At 43.2% G+C, this 23,920-nt stretch overlaps 1 protein-coding gene across 1 annotated transcript; it reads right to left on the reverse strand.

The window, feature by feature from the left end:
• Positions 1-66: 66 nt before the first annotated feature.
• On the reverse strand, positions 67-23,020 carry LOC306746985 (protein FAM53B-like). Its single transcript, XM_079229975.1, has 5 exons — positions 22,898-23,020; positions 12,967-13,249; positions 10,175-10,229; positions 7,495-8,369; positions 67-1,245 (listed from the first exon to the last, which is right to left on the reverse strand). The coding sequence occupies exons 2-5, from the start codon at positions 13,045-13,047 to the stop codon at positions 907-909; spliced, it is 1,350 nt and encodes a 449-aa protein (XP_079086101.1). The 5' UTR covers positions 13,048-13,249; positions 22,898-23,020; the 3' UTR covers positions 67-906.
• Between the last annotated feature and the right edge of the window lie 900 nt (positions 23,021-23,920).

Consider the following 23,920-nt stretch of genomic DNA (forward strand, 5'->3'; position numbering starts at 1 on the left):
GAAATCTGTCATCGTACCAAGCATTCATCAATGAGCTGAAATTAAACCAGACATACGAGTGCAGGTTGTACATTTATTTCATGTCCATTCGGTTAGAGAAAAGGCGTTGTATTCTTCCTCCTTCATAAACAACTCATAAAAAACAGTTACTTAGAAAAATATACATTGATATTAGAACTGAAAACTTGAGATTCTGTGTTTAATTCAAATATACAATTTGCATATTAAGAAACTACAAAAAAGGTCAGAAAAGGTGGCTTCGATTGAGGCGAGAGAACCGGTAGAGCAAACATCCAAAAGAAGGCACTGTCATTTTCCAAACTCCTCATAAAGCTTATTGAGCCTACATTCAGCAAAAAGATCAGATTTTCATGTGTGCACAAAAGACAAAGAGGAAGGTCAAGGGTAAGAGTCTTCATGTTGTTTCCCCCCTCCCTGTTTCACCTTTTCCCTGACCCCCACTATCTTTGAGAAAAAAAAGAAAAAAAAACTCACGCTAAATACAGGCGAGCCCAGCTAGTGCTACAGTACTACAAACCTAAGGTTAGTTGACTTTGGAAAGGTCATCAGGTTGTAAAGACAGTGGGGGCTGGGATCTTCTTCTTTTTTTAGACTAACCCTCACTTTCCTGCTCCTGAGTTAAGCTGAATACCCAATAATAATAAAAAACTAAAGTCACTGCTTCTTGATTCAAACAGTGATAATGTTCAAGGCAAATGTGTCATTAAAAAGGCAGTTGTTAACAACATCCTTTATCATCCATCACTTCCCTGTTCTTTCCCTTTCAAAGTCCACTCCTCCACCCTTTTCCTCGTTTCCTAATAGCCATCTCTCGGCACATCCTCAATGTCCAATAACTTTCTCCAACAGTCCAGACTCACTCTTTTTAAATCTCCTATACAATGTTCAGTTTCTCTCAATCTGATCAAGATCGAGCTCTCCCCCCAGCTGGAAAATGTCCCTCTGTTTCCCACCCTTCCAGAGGGTGTGTTTGCCGGCCACCATGCCAACAGGAGAGCCGGGCCGCGAGTCCACGCTACAAGCCGAGTCGCTATCCAGCTCCTCAAAGGAGGAATCTTCTTCGTCGTCATCTCCTGCCACTTCCTGCCGTGACTCCAGTATCAACTCGGACACAGCAGTGAAGTCCAAATCTGGTTGGTTGGAGGTGGGAGGGGGCAGGCCTGATTGGCAGCCGTCGGTGGCTGAGAATCCAGGGCAGCTCAAGCTCTGAAAAGTCTGAAGTTTCTGTATAGAGGAGACAAAGAGGGAAAATAGATGTTTGTTTGCGTACCTCAGCTCATGTTCACATTCTGGCTTCACTCTAATGAGGCTATAAAAGTGCAGGGGTTTGTCGGGTGGAGGGAGAAGGGGGGGATCAAGCTCAGGGTTTTCCAAGATGTCAGTTTGAAATTGGGTTTCAGTTTGGGCAGCCAAGAGCAGGCGTTCCCTTTCATCGACGGCATGCGAGCATGTAAACACGCAAGCACACGCGTAGACACAAAAGTGGAGAAGAACATACACAAAACCGTCTGGCTTTAGAAAAGCACACAAAACATTGAGATGAGTTGCAAAACCACAAAGGTATCGTGTTTCAAACGTATGTTCCAGGCCTATTTATCACAGTGGAAGCCAATGTGAAACACATACTGGGAACCTAAACTTGTGTTTGATATTTTGCAGTTCTGCCCTCAATGGAGAGACGGAGAGAATCTGTATGTGAACAACCGCCTGTGTTTTTGCACTTGACCTCAGGGGGATTTAATTCACTAAAAGTTGTCTTTCATGCTCTCTTTCCACCCTGAAATCCTCTGTGCAACAAAGAGAGGCAGCCGTGCAGCGCAGTGAAGGGGTTAATGATCTCTGCAGTGCCCCAGCAACAGATGTTGGAGGCATGGAGGTGAATAGAGATGAGGGTTTTCTCTATAGCGCCTCGGTTTACATGACGGACACCTCTAATGTTCCTTAGTGTGTTAGGACATTGCTTTTCCTGTTACAATGAGCTGGGAGTCTCCCTTTCTTAAGTCGGCTTTTAGTAGACTCACTCTTTTCCTTGCTCCGATTTAGCACGGTCCAAAAGAAGACTATAGGACAGGATTTTGGCTGTCTGAAATTTGGCCCACTTTTGCTGGATTAACTTTACATGTAAGATGCTCAACCGCGGGATACCTCATCTGCAAATGCTTAGGGTGCTTATGTGAGGAGCACGAGGCCTTTTGGCTTTTGCCGTAGTTACCCCACTGGAGTGGAAAAAGGGATTTCTGAGCCCTCGCTCTTTCTGTTCAACCCCCGGTATTACCCCACTACTAATTATCACAGCAGAGCAGGAGACGAGAGGAAGGTAGAAAGGAAGGGGGAGAGGCAGCTTCTCCACAATATGCTTTCTATAAAAATCGACTGAGGCTGACTGGGATTTGGGTGGGTGTGGTGGGAGGTTGGGGGAGCAGGGTTAGATTTCTGCTGTGTACCCAGCTTTGTGTTTTTTCATTTCACTTGAGCAGACCCCCATCCAGATGGACACACACACACACACACACACACACACACACACACACACACACACACTCTCTCTAACCTCATGCTGTCGTGTTTTACATAAGTCATGGCCATAACAAGCTGTTGGGTAGGTTACTTTCGTAATCTAATAATTTTCTGATTCAATAATTGGCACTTTGAAAGTTGTAATCCTTAAAAGTGTCGAGCCCAAACTCAGTGGAGTGCTCCTTTAACTGTTCAGATTTGGCAATGGTGCTTCAATAGTGTGACACATGTATCGACCACTGGGGGCAGCAAGCACGCCAGACATGCAAAAGAAAAAGAGCAAGACTGCGTTCCAAATCACATACTACTCCTTTTTGACTTTTAGTACATGCTTCAGCTGTCCTGATAAACTAAATACTGGTTCATGCAGTTTGCATTAAATTGGCACATACTCATTTGGTATAACATATATTTGGTCAGTTTGTTGGTCAGAGTAGCCAGAAAATGCTGGCTTGTATTCTGCAAAATATCACTGGATGCATTAGGACACCCTGATATTTTGTGGCACGCTGCAGTCAACACACTATGTATTGGAACATACTAAATATTTCTCTGCCATACTAGGGTAGTATGGGTCTAGGAACGCACAGCAACTCTTGTATCGGTTTACGATACGTCCAAACAAACCGAGCAGATTAATGATGTCGCATTGTTTTCATAAAGAAGACAGAAGAGGTTAAAAAATGTTGTCCAATGTTGTTATACTCAACTAGCTGACAATAAATAAGATCTCAAATAAAATATGATACGTATAAAAATCTTAAGGTTTACTCAATTCGCACTGGATTACGCTCTAGAAGAAAGCGCACTTTTCCACTTTTTTATATACATAACTGATATACTGGTAGACATGCTCCATTATTCTAAACCACAATCAACAAAACCAAAATTTCCCCTGTAACGACATTTTCAACAACATGGGAATCGAAAGGCAGCTGATGTGGGAAGAAGCACAAGCAAAAGCCGAGAGGCTAGGCAAATATCCTCCTGATAATTAGGGCAAACAACAAACACCCTGTTAAGTACTTTGGCAAAGGACCCGCTGTCAACTTGAGACTTACACACAGAGACGTGTACACACACACACACACACACACACACACACACACACACACACACACGCACACACACACACACACACACACACACACACACACACACACACACATTCTATTGACAGATTCAAAATATAAGTGCATTTGTTGAGGTCAGATTAACAACACCCAGCCACAAACGGCTACCAGGAAGACAGGGACACAGACCTCCAACGGCAAACAGCTACAAAACAAAAGGAGAGAGCAGAGGTGCAGGCAAAGACAGGAGAAGTTAACTCATTCCTGACAGCCAGAATAAATACTTGCACACCTTCGCATCAATTATCGGTGTTGCTGTCTGTGTCTGCCTTTGCTTTGTTCTTTGTATTTGTCTGGTATTCACTGTACTGCCCAGTGAATGCCTCCGAGTAAGATACAAAATAGAAGATAAATATGTTTAGATGCATCATAGGCTGAACAAGCAGGGGTGACTGCACACACTGCCGTTTGTTCTTAACAGAGCACCTTTGGAACAAGTCACATCTTGTCGTTTTTGAACCTCGAGCACCGCACCTCAAGACGTCCACCTACGTAGGTCTTCTAATGCCCGCGGGGCACGATGCTCAGCTATGATCACCATGTGCGCTATCCCAGGAATGGAGAAAGATGGAGAAAGGAGAGCAGAGCAGGTTGAACTTGGGCCAGGGAGAAGATATTAATAGAGACAGGGTGAGGAGTGTGTCTGCCAGCTTCCCTGCAGAAATAATACCCCCTTTCTTCACCCCGACATTTCTCTCCTGAATGCACAAGCACACACACTCACACACATCCAAGCATTGGCTCAACACACCCCCTTCTACCACCCATACTGCTCTAACGCAGCTAAGTCAATGATAGCCTGTAATTTTTCCTTAAAATGTATAACAAGGCATTTCACATGGGCCCTTTCCTCAAAAACAAAGTGTGAGCGTCGACCATCATTCAGCAAAGTGACCTAGAATCAAGAGATAACATTCCCGGTCTGACAACTTGCTACACCCACTATGCAGAGGAAACAACAACGACGGGCCAAGGTGACAAGGCCCGTCGTCTGGGATCAAAATGCGGCAGCGGACAGAGGAATGAACTGGTGCCCGCGGCTGACAGGGAGAATATTCAATGAATTTTGGGGGGTGGCCGCACGTAAATCCCTACGGTAGTCAAGCTACAGCCGCTAAGCATGACATGCATCCCCAGAATTCACACCCGCCTTCATTGACGTGGTTGAGGAATCTAGAGGCCAAATTACACCATGTTCCACTGACAACACACTCGAGGGACTTGTAACATGTTGACTCTCACAATCCTTAACCCCCCACCCTAACCTGCAGCAGACTTTACAACAACCTTCTGCGTTAGCTAGTACAACAAATTACAGAAATAAACTGCAATGGGGAGACAAGTGACAGGGTTTGCCATCACAAATATGCATGAATGATTTTTGTTTTTCATTAAATTAACTGTATTACTCATCCACACACACACACCTAGAAAATGGATTAAGTATAGTGTGTAGGTGTGAGAGAAGTAATGACTCTTTACACCCAAAGGCAGGGCAGAGCGTATTGAAGCATTTGGCGGAATAGCATTTCATTTCACACTTGCATATGCATTAATCATGTCAAGATTTAAATCAAAATTCAATAATGCAATTTGCATTTTAGCTACCAACAAGTAAGTAGTCAATTATAATGCAATTGTCTGTCAAATGCTTCCATAGGAGTGGAATGCTTTTTCAGTTCGAGAGTCTTGTGATGAAAGGAGTGAGAGGGAGAAAGTGTGTGTGCGTGCGTAGCCAGGTGAAAAAGGAGTGTTAGTGGTCATTTCACACATCCAGTTTCCCCCAAAACAGCTTAAGTAAATAAATACAAGTCTAATACCATATATGTAATAAGAAAACAATTGAAAAAATAAAGAAATTCAGGCAAAGAACCAAATTCACATACGAGGCGGTAAAATCTCAGCCGTTCCCTGAAGGTGAACACACAGACACAGCTCATTGTTTGTGTATTATCACTTCCTTTTCCAGATAGTTTACCAGCCACGAGAGCTTTCCCTTCGTCATCACCGAGACAAACCACCTCTTTAACCCGTGACAACTATGAGCATCTTCAACGGGTGCTTCAGGTTATTTATTTAGTTTATGTGACACAGCACCGTGCATGCAGCCTGACTGGTCATTGTCAGGGAGACTCACATCGAGTTAAGCCTGAAGTAGCGTAGGAAGCGAAGGAGAAGTAAGTGAGTACATGTCCTGAGTTGCTGCTTACTTTCCTCACTTCAGGCATACACAAGAGTGAGAAAGTAAACAGTGGCAGTAGATACTGAAATAATGAATCTAACCTGCACAACCCGCCTCCTTTCAACAGTGCTACGTACTGTATATGCAATCACTCGAGTCTGAAACGAGAAACAATGGCTCTGCCCGTTAACTACTTAGAACAGATACAATGTCTATCATCTGCAAATGTGTGCTCCTGCATCAAAGAACTGCTGCGACCAGAGTTGACATTAAACTGACTCCATGTGTGTGTGTGTGTGTGTGTGTGTGTGTGTGTGTGTGTGTGTGTGTGTGTGTGTGTGTGTGTGTGTGTGTGTGTGTGTGTGTGTGTATCTGTGCATACGTGTGATCATCGAGCCTGATTTTTCCCCTCTTAGCAGCTGGCATGACTAGAGGAAACATGCTCGCTAGGCTCCATTACAAAAGCCTTGTTGATCCAACCCTGGCTAGGTCCTGAGGGTGACTGGCTGGGAACAGAAATCTTTGGGAAGAGGAAGGGAGGGGTAGAGGGATAAATAGATGGTACTTTCTATTAGGAGAACCGGAAAGGAACCATATTTCCGAGACAGGAGGTAAGTTGAAGGAAGATTTGAGTGTGTCGTATGAGTAACATGTGTAAGAAAGCCGGAATATTCAGGAGTACGTGCTGGATTTGGTATTGATGCCTGCCGTTGTTGCTATAGCTTTATGTCGAATTTCAAGAGCCTTTAAATGAATAATGAGGCAGGATGTGAAGAGTCAAGATTTTTCTGGGTTCTGTAAAAACACCAGAGCACTGCCAAGCATCAAAACAGTACATGTCATTAAAATACTTCAACGGTTCCATTTTGGGTTTTGGTTTGTCCAGGGGTCATTTTTTACCCTCTGGCTGTTCCACTGCCTCCTCTGACCTTACAAATGAACAAACAAACTTGTGTCTTGGGGAAAGCAATTCAGAACCCATTCAAATATCTGCACTATGAATCACATTTGATTGCAAGGGAAGATGCAGCACTGGGGATGAAATATGGGAATATATATGGCAGAAGTAGAAGAAGAGAGGAAGCAAATGGGGTCCAACCTTTGGACGGGTTGTTTACCCAACAGAGTAAATGAAATGATAAACCGGAGCCGGGCTTGCCAGAGCGTGGCGCTAGGCAGCGTGACCGAACATGAGGAATGCTTCTTCAGTAAGCACCACTCCCCGAGTTAAAGTGAGGGAGGCCAGATATCGCTTAGCCCTAAAGCTTCGGACCGACGACCCAGAAAACTCAATTCTGCTTGATTTAGTCCAGTTCCTCATCAGACTCAGAGAAAGAGACCAGCCAAGTTGTGTTTGAGGATCTCTTGAACGTCCCCTTGGTCTCAGAACAAAAAGGTGTTTGTCTGATTTTGTTTGATAAGTGTGTTTGGGCCAGGATGTAATTAAATAGACTTGAAGCCAGATTAGAAATTAACGGATGCTGATTTGTGTTATGATTTAAGGACATGTTACGTCAATGCATGTCAGGGATACTAAACTCTGTGAAGTTAGTCCAATTATAATAACACGCATTCAACTGAATGTGAGTGTGTGTGCGCTTGTCTGTGCATGCCAACATGGGTTTGACATTTCGAGCTAACCTGAGTCATCTTTGCCAGGTCCAGGGAGGGCCGCTGCTCCTGGGCATCTTCTGGTCTTCTGCGCTTCATACCAATCTTTTTGTCATTCAGCACGCAGGGCTGGGACTTGCTCCGGGACAGACACCCTGTAGCCCTGGCTCTCAGGCCCGCTCGCCTCCCCAATTCTGGGGTGGAGTCTGGAGAGCTGGCCTCCGACGCCTCCTCCCTCTTAAGCTCTGGCAGGCTGATCTGCTCATGGGAGAGGGAGAGGGGCCTGAGGAAGTGGTGATGGCGGGAGTGGTGATGATGCAAGGAAGGAGAGGTAGGGGAGACTGGAGAGGCAGTGAATTGAGGGTGAAGAGGCAGTCGATGGTTGAAGAATGGCAGCTCCATGGCTCCATCTGAGGGTATGCTGGAGCGTGAGGGCAAGCTGAAGCTGGAGCTACGCTGCATGGCGGGAAGATGACCACTGGAGAAACCCGCTCCTCCCCGAACACTTCCTCCGCTGTGGCACCTTCGTTTCTCCACTGTTGTCCACACTCGGGAGCCTTGGGGCCTCCAAGATGAGCGGAACCCACTGTATTCATCAGAGAACGACAAAGAGCGACACTGCCGTTTGCTCGGAGGTGCCGTAGGAGCTTGGCTGGTGGCTGTAGTGGTGTAGTGAGCAGTGGCCGACGTGGTGGGGGAGTTGGGGGCGGTCATGCCGCTGTTGCCGAGGCTCAGATCTCTTATCAGACTGGTGATTGCCGTGGCGCTGCCTGGCTCTTTGGCCCAGTGCCAGCCCCCCGGCTCAGGCATCACATCCCACAGGCTCTCCAGACTGGCACCAGGCTGGCAGGGAGCTCTCTGCTGGATGGCACAGCTTTGCCCCAGGTCCAGCCACCTGTCTGCCTCTGCAATATTCAAAACATACAAACTCATTCTCATTGACCTCAATAAGAGCTCTTTTTGTACATCTCTCCTTATCATCATCTACCTTATAAGCACACTTGCAATACGTTGATGTCAGCAGGATGAATTCTAGCTTAAAAAAAAAAGGTACAAATGTCTGGAAGGAACATGTAATGTCTAGTTACACACAGCAAAGCACTAAAATCAACAGAAAAGATGTGATGGATCTAAACAAATAATTGTTCTGCCCTATGGTAAATGACAGGATTAGGACTCGCTGTACAGTTCAAACCATTGCTGCTCTTGTGTAACTGTACTGAACGCTGACAGCAAGCATTCATATTTTGTGTGTCTGGAGAAGTTGAATGTTTTCTTTAATGAATAACATGGTAGTGTTAATTATGATATACTTAATTGTTGAGTTGCCCACAGCATGACTCAAAATGATCACCGTGTGCCATGTCTTAAGTATTGTTCACACAAACAGAGGACATGAAGTTAAAAACTCAGCTGTAAGTTGTTCTGTTCTTAATTACCCCTCGGGGATAAATAAAGTTTTTCTGATTCTGATTCTGATTCTGTTCTGGGGCTAAACTCTCAGCATTATAATCAAGTTCCTGTCTCCATTACTTTCATAGATAAAGACAATAAGCTACAATAGAAATCCTAGATCACCAAATAAGTCTGACTGTTCCTCAGTACAATGCAAGTTGTTCCACTAAATGTTATGAGTGCCGTTTTAAAAAAAAAGGTATCCAACAGAAAAGCATCATCTACACCGGACTATTTCAAACCTGGGCCTGAACACTGCCGATCCCAAAAACTTGATCTCCATATTCAATAATAATCAGCCAGTGAACCAGTTGGCAAGTCACTCCCACTAGTCAAGTGGTTAGCAGAATATGCTTCGCAAAGCAGCATGACTTGCCAGCTATTTCCCAATCTGCACAAAAGAGTCTATCACACAGCTGTGGGAGATAATACACCTCCAGTAAAGTGCCATAGTGGCTTGAGCTACGAAGCCAAGTGTTCATGCCGTGAATCTATTAAAGCTTTTGGCAAAAAAAGGCGCCTTGCTGATCCAAATTCCCGTCCTTTTGGATACTTGTCTGTAATTTTGGCACGCTCTCTTAGAGACTTGTGGACAGAAATCATTGTTTTGGGCGGACAAACAATGTGCGGGGGCTACAGTGACGACCTGACAGGAATGTCCTGACAAAGGGAGAAAGGGATGAACTTCAAAAGGCCATACTTTGAAAGCAAGATACAAAGTGTTGGTTGAACTAACAAGACAAGCTGGACAATGTTAACGTCAACATTAACAGTGGAAACAGTGAATCGTGCTCCTCCCTGTAACGCCACATGGCATGCGGCATAATAGCTACTGTAAGTAGCATGTCTTTTAACACAATTACTGCAACACTGACAGAGCCAAAGGGAAATTGTTGACATAGGCAACAGCATATTCAATTACAGACACTCCCATGAGAGTGGTGTGCAACGTTGTGTGTAGGCAGGTGCACCCTGATCATGAGTGGGGGATGAGTGATCGACAGAGAAAGGGAGAAGTGAGAGACCGAGTGGATTAAGAGTGAGACGGTGACTGTGGGGGTCGCTGACTTTGATGGTTCAATTTACAAGGGGTCAAATGGGCAATCCATTATGCTATTACATTTGTGAAATTATGTTATGACAAAAGGACCCCACCTCAACCATTAGTACTGTCCCGTGTCCAGATCTTGAGTGAATGCAGAGGACAGAAAGATTGGGAAAGACAAACAGAAAGGCAAAAAGGAAGATAACCCACCCAAAGTTCCACAGGAGAAGAGGGTGGTCCCTCGGCTCATGGTGTGGTGCTTACGCTGTGGAGGACAGGAAAACATAGGGACCGACAGTTAGGGAGACACAAAAAACAAAACAATAAATGTGGAACAAAAAAGTCAAACATGTTTGCCATCATACCACGATCGAATGAGACAATCAGTAACCACTTCATCTCTGCATCCCTGTAGGTCCAGTGGTGGAAAGTAACAAAAGTATATTTACTCAAAAAAAGGCACATTGAGTAGGATTTTGTGGTAAAAACATAAATTCAAAATTGGCCCCTCCTCCACAGCTCAATGACAGCATAAGCACACGCCCCCTGACCGTTTTGCCTTGCGGTATTTGCGTTTTTTTGTTGTGTCTATCATTTTTGTGGCTTCCTCTTTAATGTGTACTTACGATCTGCCACATGTGTGCTATGTTTTATAGAGGTTGATTCAATATGAAAATACGGGCAGAAGGCAGGGTCTCTGCAGACTTCTCCTTCATGTGTGTCAAAAGTGATGATTGAGATTCTATGCGTTGTTTTTAATATGTTTTTTTTTAATTCTGCCTGCTATTCTAAAAAGGTACTAGTAGTTGAGTACTTTCAATGTTATGCTACTTCATAAATCTTTTCCACTATATTTGAAAAAGAAAGTGTTGTAGATTTTACTCCACTGCATTTATTGCATAGCTATCATAAGTTAGTTTTTTAAAAGCCTATAATGAGCACATAAAATAGGATGCATTGTTATACACATATCTAATGCTACAATTAATTTACCCAAAAGTACAGAACAGTTAAAGTAACTTGACCTCAACCGTATACAATGCTTACTTCAGGTTGCACTAATCAATTTCTTTATATTAACAATAAATGGAATGACTGTTTTTGACTTACAGAAACGTGACTGTATGCGTTTTTTGTTTTTTTTTACAAAGGAGTGTATAAAACAGTTTTGTCTTCACAAGCATATCTTCTCATCAGACACCTATCCTCTCCCACGGTTCACTTCTTATAACAGGGTGGTGGCTGTCTGCACAAAGGACAAAAGGGAAATGCCACGATGCATTGCTCTGACTCACCTTGAGGTTATCACCACAACAAAATATTTTCCCAGCTACAAGGCATAGAATCCACAGTAAAGGCTATTGTGTTGCAGAAAACTATTAGGTGGAACAATTAGTTCACTACTCTAGACCCAACATGGTTACCTCATGAGTGAACGTTAATATTGAACTCGCTCAACATTCATCGGAACTTTCCAAAGGCCTTTATACTGTATATTGACTGATTTAGTCTGTTGTTGCCATCAAAGCGTAAACGCCAGCAAGCGCTGGATTGGTTTGCAGCCGAGTGTGAAGCTGGCAGGTTGCGAATCATCACCTCAGGTATGATGCCATGGTTCTGTCGGAAAACGGTGGATTGCACCCAGGAGGTTGGGAGTGAGTCACTGCCCCAGTCGAGGGCATTCTAGTATCTCAGGGTTTTGTTCACAATTGAGAGGGAAATGGGGCGTGAGATGGACAGTGGGGTTTGTGTGAGTGATGCGGGCGTTGTACCGGAACGTTGTGGTGAGGAGGGAACTGAGCTGGCAAAGGTCAAATCTCTCAATTTGCCAATCCATCTCCTTTCAGACCCTCACCTATGGTCATGAGCTTTGGGTAGGGATCTAATCGAATGAGATCGTGGATACAGGGCTCAGCCTGAGAAATAGGATGAGCTCGGAGTAGAGCCGCTGCTCTTTTGCATCAAAAAGGTGCAAGCTGAGGTGGTCGGGGCATCTGGTCAGGACGCCTCTCTTTAGAGGTTTTACAGGGAATGTCCAATTGATAAGAGGGGTTGAGCCAGAACACGCTGGAGAGATTATGGATCTCTTCTGGTCTGGGAACGCCTAGAGGTCCCCTAAGGAAAACGTTGCCAGGGAGAGGGATGTCTGGATACCCTGCTAAGCCTGCTGCCCCCCCGCCATCTGGCCCGCGATATGTGTAAGATAATGGATGGATGGCTGGATGGATAGTTTGCAGCCAAGATCCAAAACCAGGCCTATTGGCCCACATGCTAAAAAAAATAACCTAAATGGTTAACCCCGGTTAGCCCAACAAAATGTAATAAGAAACGTTATACTGACTTTTCTTTCAAAAAAGAAAAAAAAAGCCTTCCAATTACTCAGAAACCGTCAAATGTACATGTTAATTGTTAAACCGAGATAACATCCCCACTGGACAAGATTTCTGAGATGCCAACGTTACATGCAGTGTGCAAAATACTTTGTGTAAGTGAACTCCTTTAACACGCGTTAAATACTTAACATACAAGCAGTAAAAATGGCTATGAGTTGTTAGAATGCTTTTTTTTTTTTTTTTTACTTTAGACTTAGCGCCGTGAAGCTAGCTTTTACCTCCTGCTTTCAATCTTTGTGTTAAGCTCAGCTAAACAGATCCTGGACCTCTTGGTGGTGAACACGAAAATATTTAACTGACAAGAAACTTCTCATATAGCTGTAGAAAGTCAGTAAAAAAGTTTAGTTTTAAATTTCACTGTAACATCAATGACAACTTAACACCGCTATAGAAAAATACTTAGCATGCTGGCGTGCTTACATGCATTGTGCAAATGAGTAGCGTGACTAAAAGTGTCATCTGTGGCATGTGGTCATGCACTGATGTAATATAATCACATCACCGTTTCCTTTTGCTGACTAATGCCGAACACGTGGAACACTGTCCAGCTCTTTGACTGACACAACTGGTTTGCTTTGTGTGAAATTGAAAAGGTTACGTTTTTCTCACCAGCCGACTCTCGGTGTTGTTGGACCTCACATCATCGACACCCTTCTTCTTTTCCAGTGTTTTCAAGAAAATGATCACCATGGTAACACGCAGCTCTGCTCCAGTCTGTCCGCACTCGGGAAAAGGCCACAGGCAGCCATCTTAGATGAGGGTGGAGGTCAGATAGAGCATTTGGAAGAAACGGGTGACCGGTTGGTGAGCTCCCATCTGCAAAGCAGCCTTTCAAGTGCTGATGGCGGTGGCGGCGGCAGTAGCAGGGTGTCTCTCACACGTCGGCCAATCCCTGTGTTGACGGAAAGACATGACTTAAGTAAATATGAATTCTCATTTAAAATGCCAACACTGGGTTCAAATCTAGGGCACAACAGAAAGAACATTGCAACCCACATCATTTCCACTTTCCCACACTGCTTCCACAGGTATACAAGTTGGAGGAGTAAGAAAACATTTTTTTTGGGTGCGTCTGGCTGATAGACCAGACGAGCAAAGAAATGGACCTATAAAACAGCTCAAGCATAGCCTAAGGCAGTGGCCTGCAAAGAGCAGCCAACGGGACCAGTCCAGCCTCCCAACACAAATAGTTGGCCCCTGAATTAAGTTAGGTTTTGCTTTCACATTTTTAAATGAATACTTTTACATTTTTTATTCAAAAATCTACTGAAGGCAACAATCTAATACAAGGCTGATATACATTCCTAGAAGCATGTCCCATCCAGTACTGCCCCTGCATGAGGAGAAGCATGCAAACTGCACTTACTGTGCCTGGCTGTTTGCACAATGCATGGTGCTAAGACCGGATGGATAACACACACAAAATAACATTAAACACCTCCTTTTAAATGTTTTCGCTTATCGTTACTTCCCAATAGACATTTGTGCTTCATTCACAGATTCAGAACAAACATTTTACACTCTTTAATTTACTACTTTAACTAAATTTCGCTGCTGACATAGTTGAAAAAAAGGGAGTGCTGACTTGTGTTTTTCCATTCAGCATTTTCACCACCCTAACACTTATAGCAACTTAACCACTCAGCTCTCCATATAGCTACACGCCTATAAAAACTACCGTCTTTGTCAAACAAAACATGCTGCCTTATGTGAAATAGTTTCTTTAACACTGTAAATAATGGAACATGTGGCTTGTCAACATAATCCACAGAACATATGGGAATCTAAACATGCTGTAACAGAAAGCAAAGTTCAGCTAATCCGGGAAAAGGCATCACTCACAGCACATGACTGCAGATGTGGCTAAGAAGTATGAATAGAGAAGGAACATACATGGGGCTGCGGTTTCCCCATCGACTGCATGCACCCTGCAGATAGTAAAGCACAGACGGTAGTTGTGGCAGTAAACACAAACTCTTAAAAGACACTTGGAGGGAGTTCCATGTAAGGCAGATGGTCCATGTGCTCAACATGTCTCGTCATGTCTGTTCGACTCAGTCTCTCTGATGTTGCTTGATGCATGGGACACATCTAGATAAATGATGGGCAGATCCAGTTACGTTTACTTTATCATAGAGGGAAAAAAAGGAGGAATAGCTGCAGTGGCCTCGGCCTTGAGCTTCTCTCAGTCATTAGCCAACCACCAAACACACTGACAGCATCCAATTAGAGAGCACCAGCGTGGTTCAGATTCTACTCCCAATCAACTCCTGACTAATGACAGCTTTCTGCTGTGGAGCGACACATGAAGCTAATGGATCTTCCAGGCCGACTGTTATCCTGCCCGTGTAACATGTGGTTTCATGTTGGGCAAGGGTGGCTGCGCTCTTATAACATGCAGTAGATAGAAGGCTGCAAGTGTGCTGTTAAATTAGTCTTGTGGGACAGTAATTTGTGCAAACAAAAAAGGGACCCATCATAAAAGAAAAAGATGGGGCGTTCGTTAACACTCTGATAAAGAAATGTTAAACCAGTTTAGTCATGTTTTGTTACTTTACCGTGTTGTCTCTATCCCTACCCTCTTCTGGAGCCCCATGACTACATGAGGACTAGAAAGGTTTCATGTAGAGCTGCCCCAAACCAACTGCTAGCATATGACTCCCATTATCTCCATTTATCCCGGAGAGTCAATGGAGCACAACTGGGCCTCTGCAGGCAAGAGTGGCTGGTGTTGGTGGTGGGAGTCAGAGGATAGGGGAATGTTCTTCTTGATCAGTTTTGCAGATTGCTTTACTGATTCGGGCTGACACTGAGTATTGGGCGCGGCAATGAAGCAAAGTTTGAGCGAGTGTGGTTGTTAGACAGAGTGGTAGTGGAGGAGTATGACGGCCATGTGTAAAGGTTGTTACAGCGTCCCATTTGGCTGACGTGAGATGTGATCCGTCGAGGCTCAGAAAGCACCTCGACAGTGAGAAATAGAGAAGAAGAGTGTGCGTCTGTACATGCGTGTAGGCCGGGCTATGCTAACCTGCACTCGTGTGCGTGTGTAGCGACCGGCAAGTGGGGTCATGGGAGAGGGCAGCCCGAGTGTGAATTCAACCCTGGAGCCATGCTTACTTAATGAACCAACTCCTCATGATGGGGAAACCAGAGCCTAAAGGAGAGAGAGCTGCAGAGCCCTTGTGCGGAGCCTCTACTGATCAGATCAGAGTTTCACTACTTAAAGTGAGTCGTCTTGTTGGCTACATCTCACGGTTGCGGTCATACTAAAGAATATCCAGGATGAGATCAGTTTGCAGGACACCTCGCCTACAAGTACTCCATACTATTGTACACAATCACTTAAACAAGGCATTGTAGGTATCAAAGGAATCGTGGCCCTGCAGCTGGATGTGCTACTTCTCCTTTCAGGTTAGTTTAATTACAAGAAATATGACATTTTCAGGACAGCTACCATGTTTTTGCAGTTGGAAAATATGCATTAAAGATCAATTACAGCCCAGCAAGGCATCATCTGGTGTGATGACTCATTTATCATACTAACTAGTGCAATAACGCCTGTCTCACACAAATGTCTACTGAGATGTTATGATGAATCTGGTCTCTGTAATCGTGTATTTGTCATTTCACATTTGATACTAACACCAAACTGAAGAAAACCCTCTCCCCTAAATATAAACTATAGATAAAATATATATTGTGTGGACCTATACAACATTCTAGGTTCATGTAATTAAATTTGACATCCATAGTGGACTAAAATCTAATGGTAATTCAAGTCAGACTTGTGCACTCTGGGGTGCAGACAGCAGCTCTTGGCTCACAATAGCCAATGACTCGGGAGGGCACTAGAAAGGGCAGCTAAGATAATATGGCTCTTTGCCCGGGCGGTGATTTGTACAGGCAGATGAATAGAAGCCTATTCGGGGGCCCCTAAAGTTCTGTGACGGGGTGTTTGGTGTCCATCACCAATTGGCTCTGGTTACTGCATACTTGTGCAGAGCGCGTCTGGTGTCAAGACTTTGATCGGTGGCTGAGGCTGAAAGAAACCAACTCATTTCATACTAATGAAACGATGGCGACCAAACCAACACTACACCGCCTCTTCCGATACAAGTGAATCACTGTGTTCATATGAGATTCTTATTTTGAAAAGGTCACGCGTTATTGATGAACTGACATTTTAACCAGTTCTCAGTCTTGCATTGCTAGGACACCTTTTATGGTGCAAAACCCTGGAGTCGGTATTTATTTTGCGCAGTGGATATGGCCATGAGAACCTAAATGAAAGCATTAAAAAGAAAAGTTTTGCCAGGTTTTTTGTAGTCTTGGCCGATTAAACGTAAGAGCCATTCTTTTGTGAAAGTCTGCGGTGTGGATTGTTAATTCATGGTGAACACACAGCCACCCCTCTCTCATATAATGAGAGGGGTCGTAAAAATGGTCCTAGGGAGGTCAAGACATACCACTGAATCCTCTGGCCATCACCCTAGTACCCAATGACATGGAAACACTCGCCAAAAACCACACGCCACTACACCACTAGATATTCAGACGTGCATAAAGAAGGAAGAGCTTATTCAGTCAAACTTTATGAGTTGTCAGTAGTCATGTTCTGGACTCCTGTTGCAGAATCCCCTGATCGTTTCTCTAACGACATTGTTCGTCAACATCTGCAGAAATACAACCAGCACTTAAAGTTCCTTAAAAAATGTTATAAAGAATTTGCCTCACCGTTACTTTGAAACAGAAGCGGTTACCTCTAATGGTAACTCTGCAATGAAAACAGCTGCAGACGCTCAAAGGAACTTCTTGGGAATTTTTAAAAGTCAAAATAAAAGTCCAGTGAGGTTAAGTTGGCATGAAGACACACTAGTAGAAACGCAAATATGAAAGCACACTTCCCTTTGCAGTGTCGGGCTGTGCTTCCCTTGTGGTCACATGCCGCTGCTGATTTGGGTGTGGAACGCACAGACTTTATTACCAAATACACGAAGAGAGGCAAACGCAAGTCATCTCCACCAAGCATGGTGACAGAGTTGAGTTCTCATTAAATGCCTCACTGGCCTCACATTACAACCCAACCTGATTTCACATTTATAGTATGCAAGGTGCCTCATAAAATAAGTAGTGACTTGGATCACTAATAGTTTACTCATATTTGATAGCTTTAAGACAAGGCTAACTTAAACATATACTATTGTATTATGCTAAAATGATTTCAAGATTTCCCAGATATTTTCTGGGGGCTTTCTCTCTGACTTCTTTCATAAAACAGTTGCTAAGTACTACACTGTTTCTATGAATTTAATAGGAAAGCCATAGCAACCAAACACAAAACAGAGGGCAACAGTGACAACTGGTGATGTGAATCAGGAAGACATCACACAGACCGAGTAACATCTGAACGGCTCATCATTTCTTTATCAGTGTTTGTTATAGGAAGCTGGACTATTGAACAAGGCATGTTTACTAAGCTGCAGCACAGTGACACGCAACCTGCATACACAACACAGCTTCTCTATTTAGGCCGCCTGAAATGCATTTGGGGTCGACCCCCGTGTCTCAGACCAGAACTTAGTTAACTGAAATCTTAAGAAGCTTGACAGGCGTAGGATCAGGTGTTTCAGTTTGAGTAAAAGGGAGGCATGGGGCCTCTTGCCCCCTGGAGTGACCCTCGCATGCCACGACTCTCCATACATCAGGTACCCCACTAATTACACTAACCACTACCCCCTTTCCCCCCATCAATCCCGGCCTTTCCGCCTGTGGTTTCTTCCATTATCCATGAGTGCCTGTTCTGTGCACACTAACCAGAGCCTTAATCCATCAGGGATACATTACATGGGAGCCTCCAGCGCTGCTAGCAATCCCCTGCAACTGATCAGCTTTGTAAGGGTGACCACTCCTGTGTTGTGTAAGAAAGTGATGTTATACAGATTGTCACTACCACTCAACTAATAAAACCACAATACTGGCGTTGCGTAATATCATGCTCACGTTGCAGAGGTGTATTATAGGCGGGTTGAGAGTATGTAGGGGGTGGGAGAAAAAAAACAAAACTATGAGCAGCATTCCACCGGTCCATTCATTCATTCATGAGGCGGCTCGGCTCACCATATGGACCCTGTGAATGATCAGCATGCGGTATAGTGGTGTTGTAAAACCCATGCATCGGTTCAATATTTAAAAGCCAATTGAAGGCATCTCATTTTGGTTGTTTTGACTCTTTGAACTCCTAATAATAGTATAAAAAAAGCAGACGTGTTAACGATGGTGATTTATCTGTTTTGCTTTAACTTTCATAGAGTTCTTATATTTGTGGGACTGGTTTAATTGATCAAATCATATCAAATTGTGGGCAGAATGTGTGACTTGATCTAATTTGGGATGAAAGACTTGCACTGATGAGGTCCATATGACGGGCAACAAGAAAGTATTGTTTTTACCCATCTTTCACTTTTACTTGGTTATGAGTTGGAAAGGGAGTGCCACGTTGCTCAATAACAGACAACTAATGATTGGCTTCAACTTTTCTATTGTATTTCATGTGTTAGATCATATCTGTACCATCCTACATCATTCCGCAGTCGGGTAATTGGTTGTAAATCGTGCTGTTTTCAGCCTTGAGCAGTCCTTTGGAATGACATGCAGGTGTACGTAAAGTACTAACAATGCCAGATATGTTGCTGAATACAATTGCAGTGCATAAAGTTGTGCTTCACTTAAAATATTAAAAGCAAAAATTGATTACGAGCAACTGTGATGAGAATGTGTTATTTCCTCTTTAGTCAGATATTTGGCTTGGTTTCGTACCTCTTTTGAACAAGACCAAATATTTTCTAAACAATGCCATTGAATGTTTAATCAGAATATGTTTTATCATACGCTTTCTGAATGAAATAATAGCTTTGGTCATTTTAGAATGTATTTACTCAATGGGTATTGTATGGCTGGTTTGTTTTGTGCCAGTATTAGACACATAAACACATAAAGCATGCCAACAGACTCAACAACTACAGAGAACCAATTGGAATACACTGCGGAGGCCGAGGGCCGGGTGGTATGACAACGTCGTCATTATAATTAGCCTTCTTTGTGCGAGCAAGATTTTCATGACACACTGGCTCTTTTCTCAAGCCGAGGCTTGCACAAAAAGCCACTTTTGGAAGATGTTACACATTAAGTGACAGGCTTGTGCGAGGAAAAGCCAGTGAAGTCAACTGTTTGAAGTTCCATAACTTGTCCCGGACTGTAGAAAACCGGTACTAGAAAGACAGGGCACCTGTGCCAAACACTAACCAAAGTTAGTTTTTCTTTTTTACTTGACATCCATTTCCCCATAAACATGATTCATCTAGGAGCTATGTGATGGCTGACATTTTGAGGAGAGGCCTATCCAAAGAAGCTCAGGAAAATTAACGGAGATGCAGACAAAACTAAGACCCAGAGGGTATAAAATCACATTTGAGAGTCAAAAAGCAACAGCAGAGACAACTTTGCTTTTCTTTGTTTTAACTTAAGATGATTCCTAGCTATTGGCCCATAGGAAATCCACTGTGGATTGTGTTGATGGGAGCCTTCCTATTTCGTCCCAGAATGCTTTTCATCTCTAAGTAGAGAGTGGTGCCTGTCTTGGGGGGTTGGGGGAGTGCTTCTCTGGTGTATGTGAGAATGCCTCTTTCTTTTCTTTTCAGCTGCAGGTCGTCGGCTCTGTGGGCGTTGAGACGCCAGACTTACAAATCCATCATGAGGAAGGAATATAGAAAATGAAGAATAACAACATGACAACATTAAATAATAAAGTATTTGTTGTTAACTCCCTGAAACCAAGTCGTATCAGGTTCAGTGTGTCTGAAGCAGGAGCAGTTATGATTGCTAATCGCAGAGAAGAAAGGGAAGCTTCTCAAGTGAATGGAAAGTAGCATGGAGGCACAGACAGGCATCGCTAACAATCCTTTTTTGTTAGCTTTGCATAATGCCTTGGGCTGGGGGACGAGTGAAAGAAAGAGCCACAGTATTGGGACAGAAATGTTTTCTTCCTCTTCTTCACCTTTTCTGGCAACAGGCAAAAAAGTAAAATTGAAATATACAGAAAGTCAAAAAGAGAGAAAGTGACAGAGTGGAAGCATCAGTGTGTAGACTGAGGGAGAGTTGTACACACACACACACACACACACACACACACACACACACACACACACACACACACACTGACGGAGAATGGACCGGTGGCTCGCTCAGCACACAGCTGCCCACAGACAGAATGAAGCTCTAATAGGGCCTTTCGCCTGCAACACAAAGACGTTGCAAATGTGTGCGTCTTGAGCACACACTGGAGTGCAGAGCGATCCCCTTTAAAAACCCAACAGCCTTAATTGCTCCCATAAATTATGTCTATAGTATGTCCAAAACAAGTCTACAGACTAACAATGCCAGATCTGTTGCTGAATACAATTGCAGTGCATAAAGTTGTGCTTCACTTAAAATATTAAAAGCAAAAATTGATTACTAGCAACTGTGATGAGAATGTGTTATTTCCTCTTTAGTCAGATATTTGGCTTGGTTTCGTACCTCTTTTGAACAAGACCGAATATTTTCTAAACAATGCCATTGAATGTTTGATCAGAATATGTTTTATCATACGCTTTCTGATTGAAATAATAGCTTTGGTCATTTTAGAATGTATTTACTCAATGGGTATTGTATGGCTGGTTTGTTTTGTGCCAGTATTTGACACATATGCATAATGCATTTGAAGTTTGGCACATTTTATTAAATACAAAGGGTTTTGTATGAAACTGATTTTTATATTGCCAAAGTGAGGTATCAATTTTTTTTGATGAAACTCAGATATTGGCAACAATATAGAACATTTTCAGACCAGCCCTTGTCAGATAAAAACAGCTCACATTAGTAGGTTCACATGATATAATGTAATACATGGAATTTGCTTGTAAAATTCCAGCAGTGGTTTATTTTTTTAATCAAAGCCAGGTGTGGTCATCATGATCTTCCCAAAACTGGAAAGGCAGATCATAAATACTCTTCCGATCCTAACCTGTATTTGTGAGGCATTTATCAACATTCCCTTTGTAATTAGACAGTAGAGCTGAAATGCCATTCAATCTCAAAGCCAGCTCTCTTCTTCACAGAATTTGTTGAATGCCTTCTTTTTTTTTTCAGGATTCTTGAGAAAACTGCAGTAATGTAATTCCTGTTAAGTCAACCAAACTAGCCAGCCATCCCCTGCAAGTCAAGGACAACCGCTGCCATGGTGGCAGCCAGAAACATTTCCAGGTATTTTCAATTAAGGTACCCTGCTAGCAAACCAGTTCTTCGTGGTATTCTGTTTATGGTGTCCACAAAGATCAACCAACTGCCGTGCAATATTAGAGGGGGTAAACATGAGCACCAACAGCTACTTCCTAACCCACAAAGAAAAGGAAACACTGACAAATAAGAAGTTTGGTGCTTGCTCTGTAATGGCGGTCCATATTCAGAGTGCCTTTCATTTTGAACTAAGAAGGCCAAGAAGTAGTTTGAACACATCCACACGTATATAGACATACAAAGACAAGTGACTTTACTCTTTATGTTCTTATCAGTAACTTATCAACACGTGTAAGCTTCGTTTCAGTTTCATAAATGTGTAATAGCATAATTGCAGTGTGTATGACTCACGTAGTCATAACAATGGACTATTATAAACACTGTGTATATTTAGATATGTTGCCTTTAATCTCTGCTCTGAAAACCGAATCGAAATTGAGGAAGAACCAAATGGCTCATCAATAATTCTAAAATATGTTCAGAAAAGCAGGGAAATTTGTAATTACAGATCACAATCTCAGGAGAAAAAGAAAAATCTAAATGCTTGGGGGAGATTGGTGAGAGATATGCAACCAAGCCTTATGACTCAAAGCACTCATGCTGCTTTCAATGTCTTCTCACAAGTTTTGGTGAGGAGCCACATGTCAATATGAGCTGCAAAGCAACCACACTGCCTCTCGCCACCTACACAGGTACTCTACTTAACACCAGCCTGGTCTTTATTACCATGGTTGATAGATTATTTATTTATTTTTTGAGGGGGGTGTGGGGCTTTGTTAATGTGTGCAACCCATTAATGCAGCAACAGGTTGGTCAGGCTGGCCAAGCAGACTGAGACTTAGTTGTAAACTTCTACAACAGCGAATTTTGTCCGGAAACGTTGTAAAATATAAGCTGAAGACAACAACGTGACATCCACAAATAAGTGCTGTCGTTACTTTGCCACAAAGTACCCTGTGCCTAAAGTAGCTTAAAGGGTAGCAGAGACAGACACACAATTGCATAATTCAACAAAAACAAAGACATTCCTGTTTTTGTGATTTATGGCCCAAAGTAACCCAACAATGTTGTCATCTAACGTTTCAGTGGCAGAGCAAAACCCCAGCATGAGCAGCAGAAGTGAACTCCACAGCAGCGAAAGAAAACACGATGATGCACGCCTGGACACAGTTATAACGATCACGTATCTGGACAAACTCCCTATTACCTGGCCAGTGGGGGCTCTTTTGATGTTAGGTCATCGTCAGCAAAAAGCCAAAGCAGGAAAAATTCACAAAAGTCTTTTCGCAGTTGCAGCCGCCAGTTCAGCGTAGCCAGCGCAGGACTGAGCTGGACTGCGAGCAGCTGGGAGCTCCGCTGCTGCTTCCAGCCTTCAGCATTGATTTGTAACAATATGCGTGTACGGGCGAGCCCATTTGGACGGGGGTGGCGGAAGAGTGGCTGTCGACCAAGAAACTTGTTTGGCAACAGGAGCTCCACGGTTACTGTACAGCTGAACATGTACAGTGTGGTTATTAATTGAGAACGAAGACATATTTTAAGTGCGTTTTAATACTCAGCTCAAAATTGTATTTAAAACAGACAACCCCCACCCCTTCCGAGTTGGTATGTTCCCCTGTGGTCCACCCAGAGGCATTTACAATACTCGTGTGCTACTTTCTATTATTATGCTTTTCATTGATATCTATCAAGCAAATAGACAATTACTTTCCAGTTCTATAAAGAAAGCTAGGATTTCACTAATGAACCAAACAAAAGTTGCTACCGTGTCTGTGCCTCTTGGTCGTTCACGTTTAGTTGTAACCAGCTTAAAACAATGACCCAGAAAAAGTTATTAAAACGTCGATACACTAAATAACATATAGGTCTCACGTTGTTGCAATGTAGTCACGGTAGTGAATGTAGACGTCTAGCAAAAGAGTGTGAACATGTTGAAGTGCTTTGAAAGAGGAATCTTTCCCACTTCTGGCTTCCCTGCGATGGAAAACTTCACTGCTAACGACACATGGAGTAACTCAATCAATCCACAAAAATCCTGTTCGGATCACTTCAAATGTGTTTCCAGGGAGATGGAGTGGAAAAAAAAACATATTTGCAGTATCACACTTGAGAGGTTACAATGAAAGCATGGCATTCATTGCTGGTTCGGGCAGCCATTGGGCTGATGGCATCACGTCTAAAACCCTTAAAGGTTTAATATTATGAGTGGAATAAAAGTGGAGCTTCAGCC

This window comes from Taurulus bubalis, assembly GCF_910589615.1.
Source record: "Taurulus bubalis genome assembly, chromosome: 14".
NCBI classification, from domain to species: Eukaryota; Metazoa; Chordata; class Actinopteri; order Perciformes; family Cottidae; genus Taurulus; species Taurulus bubalis.

What these genes read in the sequence shown, in the direction of transcription:
- LOC306746985 (XM_079229975.1), bottom strand. Translation starts at nt 13,047, where the DNA reads ATGGTGATCATTTTCTTGAAAACACTGGAAAAGAAGAAGGGTGTCGAT. An exon ending in ACAACACCGAGAGTCGGCTG is followed by an intron (nt 10,230 to 12,966) that starts GTGAGAAAAACG and finishes TGTCCTCCACAG; the next exon opens with CGTAAGCACCACACCATGAG. An exon ending in ACCTGGCAAAGATGACTCAG is followed by an intron (nt 1,246 to 7,494) that starts GTTAGCTCGAAA and finishes TCCTCTATACAG; the next exon opens with AAACTTCAGACTTTTCAGAG.